The 5,917-nt window shown below is 28.0% G+C and overlaps 1 protein-coding gene across 2 annotated transcripts; it reads left to right on the forward strand.

Moving 5' to 3' along the window:
- Positions 1-309: 309 nt before the first annotated feature.
- LOC145138404 (uncharacterized) lies at positions 310-2,054 on the forward strand. 2 transcript variants are annotated; one of them, XM_079072498.1, is made up of 3 exons: positions 310-577; positions 708-845; positions 1,379-2,054. In XM_079072498.1, exons 1-3 carry the CDS (start codon positions 531-533, stop codon positions 1,890-1,892), a joined length of 699 nt encoding a protein of 232 aa, XP_078928624.1. In that variant the 5' UTR covers positions 310-530; the 3' UTR covers positions 1,893-2,054. The 2 variants fall into 2 exon arrangements, with proteins under 2 accessions (XP_078928624.1, XP_078928623.1); XM_079072497.1 differs by having other exon boundaries at positions 312-577; positions 712-845.
- Positions 2,055-5,917: the final 3,863 nt, after the last annotated feature.

The raw sequence follows: 5,917 nt of genomic DNA on the forward strand, positions 1-5,917 counted from the left end.
TCTCTTTTATAAGATTTATAAAGATAAAAATAAAAATACTTAATATTACAAATATAATATCATACATATATTTAATAAATCTAAACAATGGGAAACTTCATTCTCATAGAAATATTATTCTATAACCAAGTCCCTAAAGAAGGGGGTGCCTTAAAATTATTGATCAATCCGGCAATGTGTTAGTTAGAGGATTTTAGATCACCCAACTACTACTAAATAAAAAATAATAGCAAAAATCGTCACTTGCATTAGTTCATAAATTTTGGATAGAAAACTCTATCCATGGGAGCAAGGGCATTAAAGTAAATGCATGCGGATGAAAGCGGTGAAGTGCATGTTGTGGATCTTGTCATCTATTGCTTTATTTCCCTTTCTCTCCCTCTTAATCAATTGCTTTCTTTAATGCGTCCTTCCTCTTCCTACATCCCTCCCCTCTCCCCTTCCATCTTTAGCCATTCAACAACCCTCTTCCAGTTTTCCCTTCCATCATCATCATATAAACAAGATCATAATGGAAGACTCCATAACGAATGTCTCCAACCATAATCCAGATGTTCAGGCTTCCAAGAAAAGGCAAGTAGACTACACAATAGTACTCATCAAGATCAAGACTCGTTTGATTAGTTAATTTCCGTTTTACCTGACTTATATATATGACTCTGAAAGCACATGAATTTCATCTTCTTCTGGTTCTTTTTGCAAGGTAGGAAGGCGGCTGAGAAGATTGTCGTGACAGTGAAGCTTGAAGAAAATGAAGGGAAAAAGAGGAGTGAAAACGCTTCTTGTGATTGTTGGTCTTGGAGGAAATATGGCCAAAAACCCATTAAAGGATCTCCTTATCCAAGGTTCATTCAACACTACTCTCTCTTCCTCTTGGATATTGACTTTGGAAACGTATGTCATTTTCTTGTTTCTGGTGGTTATCAAGATTTCTTTTTAGTTTTGAAATCAGAAAGTCACATATTTGTTATATGAAGAATCCGAACGAACTCCTATTTTGGGAAGACGGGAGCATCTGTTTGTCTAGTGTTCCTATTTTTAGTATAGGTCAATCATTATAACCTTTCGCAAAATTAAACCGTGATAGATTCCTGGTTAATTTCCCTTGTATATCTTTCCTGTTGTAGAATTATTTTCCTCTGATATTTTTGCTCGAATCAGTTCAATCATACACCAATAGTAGTATGTCTGGTAGTGAAAAAGCAAGGGTATTGGGGTTCACTGTTTCACCATTAAATACGAGTATTTATTTGAGTGGTTAAAAAGTGTAGGTCCTTTTGTCATCACTCAGTTTCACCAACTCAAATAAGCATCAATTATTGCTCGATCACAAAGTTGTTGCATTTCTCTTCTCTGACTGTAAATTATAACTTTACAGGGGCTACTACAGATGCAGCACGTCAAAAAGTTGTTCAGCCAAGAAACAGGTGGAGTTATGCAGAACAGATGCATCGATGCTCATCATCACTTACACTTCTACTCATAATCATCCAGACCCTACTCTCCCAAAAAAACCCAAAACCAAAATCCTCCATGATTCAATTTCCGAAACGAATACAGCCCCTGATCAACTAGATCAAGAGAACGAAAATCAGAAACCCGTAACTACTATTGCCGTGGAAGATGAAGATGCTACCACCTGCACTGAAAACGATAACTTCCACTACATCCAAACCCCAGAAGACGAAACCCGCTTGACACTAAACCTGGAAAATACATTCTTTGATGAAGAGCCCCTCTCATATCCCAATCTCATGACCTTTTCGGCACCAAAAACGGAAGAAAACGACTTCTATGACGAACTTGAAGAACTACCCATGTCTTCCTCATCGTTCAAGATTTTCATGAGAAGCAATTTTTTTGAGGAGAGAGTTCTTGTTCAACCTCCTTAATCCCAATTGTGTAATTACATCTAGTTAAGTTGTTCATAATATTAGTTAGCTAGTTAATAACATGCTGAAAGGCATCTTATTTCTCCCTCAATCCGGTAAAACACATGAACTATTATAATGTTCACATATATAGTGGATTAGCTAGTGCATGTTAGCTTCCTAGATGTTTGTGTTTTTAATTTAAAAGTGACACGAGGATCACGAGGTCAGAGTGCACACGAGCATATAAGAGAAGCTCTGCTTTTTCTTTCTCGGAGCATAAGTGGGAACACAGTTGTACCATTGGAAGTATGCCCTTTTTCTGCACTACAAAAAAAGGTTTTGGCTGTAGTGCTAGAATCTATCTGCTACGAAGTGGGCGACAAACATTTTGGTTTTGTTGATGTCTTGTTACCACTAGCAGTTGAAGATTCCTCTTTTTGCTATATGCCAAATCTAAAACCTCCACAGATTCTTGCATGTTGATTCATAGGTTACTAGAGCCACCAACTATGGTTAGTTTGAGGTGAAAGAATTGATGATTGGACTATCAAGTACCTCTATATATATATATATATATATATATATATATATATATATATATATATATATATAGGCTGAGGTTCAATAGAGAACCATAATTAACCAAAGAACCAATCGTGAGCGTCGGAAATCATAACGATCAACGGCCAAGGAAATAGATGTACACTTTTACATTGGACGCACACACACCGGATTATACCAAAAAATTCACCCTTTACAAAAACACCCACAACTTTTTTTCGTTTAAAATTTTTTTTAGGCCATGTTTTTTATCGAAAAAAAAAAACTGAATATACCGTTGTTCACGATTTTCCGTCCTCTTTCCATAGAGAACCATGATGATATATAAAAAACGAACTTTTTTTTTTCGAAAAAACTCACTTCATTTTCTTTGATGAAAAAAATTAAGCTCTATTTTTTTATAGAAAAAAAATTAATAAATATATCAAAATTCATATTTTTTATACTTTTTAAACATAGATTCATATTCATGTTAAAATATATATATATATATATATATATATATATATATATATATATATATATATATATATATTTCAGTTCAGATTCACATTGTGAACCTGTTCAGATTCATATTGTAAACCTGTTCAGATTCACATTGTGAACCTCCTCAGATTCACATTGTGCATAATAATAAGTCAGATTCACAGTGTGAATCTGAACTGATCGGAGCTTTTTCACATTGTGAATGTTAAAATTTAAAATATTTACAGTTTAGATTCACAGTATGAATCTATACTGATCGAAGTTTTTTTTTTTTGTGAACCTTCTCAGATTCACAATGTGCATAATAGCAATTCAGATTCACAATGTGAATATGAACTGTTCGAGTTTTTTCATATTGTGAATGTTAAAAATTGAAATATTTACAGTTTAGATTTACAGTGTGAATCTACACTGTTCGAGGTTTTTTTTTTTTAATCGGTGTTGATGTTTATTAATAGAGTACAAAAAAATAATATTTTTGGGTATAATTAGTTTTTTTTTTATAAAAATAAACTTAAATATTGAAAAAAACTAAGAAAATTAAGTGGGTTTTTTTCGAAAAAAAAAGTTCGTTTTTTATATATATCATCATGGATCTCTATGGAAAGAGGACGAAAAATCGTGAACAACGATATATTCAGTTTTTTTTCGATAAAAAACTTGGCCTAAAAAAAATTTTAAATGAAAAAAAGGAAGTGAGTTTTATTATAATCCGGTACATGTGCGTCCATTTTAAAAGTTTACAACACTTCATTTTGTCGTTGATCGTTTTAAATTCCGACGTTTTAGATTGGTTCCTTGTTTCCTTGATTAATAATGGTTCTCTATTGAACTTTTCCATATATATATATATATATATATATATATATATATATATATATATATATATATATATATATATATATATATATATATATATATATAATGGTAATAACCAAAAAAGACTGATTAAGAGATATCCATCGTGGTAAAGCTTTTTAGTAATTGATATTTGATAAATGATGGCAAAACTCTGTTTGACATACATCTTTGCTAGTTTTGGACCCATTCTTCTGACCTTAATTTAATTATATGAATATTTGACCCATGTCTTTTTTTAGATTATAAGTTGGATAAATCAATAGAAGATGTCCTTTTTAGTTGATTAATAAAAAGGGTTAATCACAAAATGAAAGACCAACAAGGGCTAAATGATCATTATGACTATATTATCTATATCTATATTTATATTTATTTTATACTATAATAAAAGTCGTCCATAATGATATAGTTGAAGATAATTTGTTATCTCAAATCATATTTAGTTTAACCGGATGACTTTCATGTTCCCTATATTAATGATATATATTATTTATTTTTTTATATCTCTAATGTATACATATGTTGTAGCTCTTTTAATTTGAAACATAAATTACTTTTCATATTTCTTAAATTAACAGTATTTACTAATGAAATTTCATGTTCTTTTCATTTATATATATATATATATATATATATATATATATATATATATATATATATATTTTAGTTAGGTTAGTATACAACTAAGATTCTCAAGAAAACATTCATTTATTTGAAAGAGTTTGTGATTCAAATATAAAAACTTTGAAGAAAGGATTTTGGTGCGTCATTTGTTAATATTACTTTATTTTTCAACATATGTTTATTTTTATATATATCCTTGAAATTGTAAGTACAAATTTTTTTGTATGATTTAAGAATATTTTGATGTGTTCTTTGAATAAAAATGTTATAACAAATGTAAATGTTTTTATGTTATTGAAAGTTAATATATGTTAGCTGTTATTTCTATACTATAAATAGATCATCCGAAATGATTTGATTGAAAATATCTCAAACCATATTTATTTGAAACTTAAATGATCGACGTTTCATATTATTTAAATTAATGCATTCAACTTCAATATTAGTTCAAATAAAATCTTTTTCTTTTAACTTTTAATATATTATATTTAATTTAGATTGTTTTTTTTAACTTAGTAGCATGGATATTTTGTTATATGTAAACCATTGTCGTTTTATTGTGCATAACTTTTGAATTATTGATATAAAATACTTCAATTGTTAATTTAAATATCACATTGAAAGGTTAACATAATTCATAACATGAGTTAAACTTAAAAGAAAAATCATAGACTTTTTTTGTAAGTAGTTAAATGTTATAATACATAGTGTTAAATGTAAAACCTAAATGATAATTCTCTAATTAACTATAATATTAATTCAGATAACACTTTTTATAATTACTTATAAAATTATGTATTTAACTTTTAACATATGATATTTAACTTATTAGTTTAGATATGCTATCGTATGTGAACCATTGTTATTTTAAAGTCACAACTTTTGAATAATTTATATAAAATACTTAAATTGTTATATTAAAAATAATGTTAAAGAGTTAACCTAAATCGAAATGTAATTAAACTTAAAAGAAAATCCAAAGGCTATTTTGCAAATAGTTAAAAGTTATAAATTGTAATTTTAAATGTAAAACTTAAATTGTAACCGCAAATGACATAAAAAAATTCCTAAAATTATTTTTATAATAATTAAGAGTTTCCAAAGAATTAGCTTAAAAATAATAACAATAACAATATTAATGGAAACATTATATAAAAAATTATATGGTTACTTTGAAAAAAAACAATTTTTGATATTTTAAATAATTACAATGATCGAAATTAGAAAGTTGAACAAATTAATTTTCTAACAATATGTTAATCATAACAACTAAAAAGAACATTAAACGATATAGTATATATTTAATTTTATTCACAAGTAATCAGGGGGTAAAGGTTATTGAGATTAAATAGTTTTAATAGATGTACTTTATCATATAATTCAAAATAATTATTGTTTCATACAAACTTAGTATAAGAATTATTTTTTCAAATTTAATAACGTCATTATTATATTTAAAAAAAACATATATTTGTAAATATTTTAACTGTATAATTGTATTCCGTGCAATG

The sequence above is a fragment of the Lactuca virosa genome, chromosome 9, assembly GCF_052849685.1.
Source record: "Lactuca virosa cultivar CGN04683 chromosome 9, Lactuca_virosa_CGN04683_v6, whole genome shotgun sequence".
NCBI lineage: Eukaryota > Viridiplantae > Streptophyta > Magnoliopsida > Asterales > Asteraceae > Lactuca > Lactuca virosa.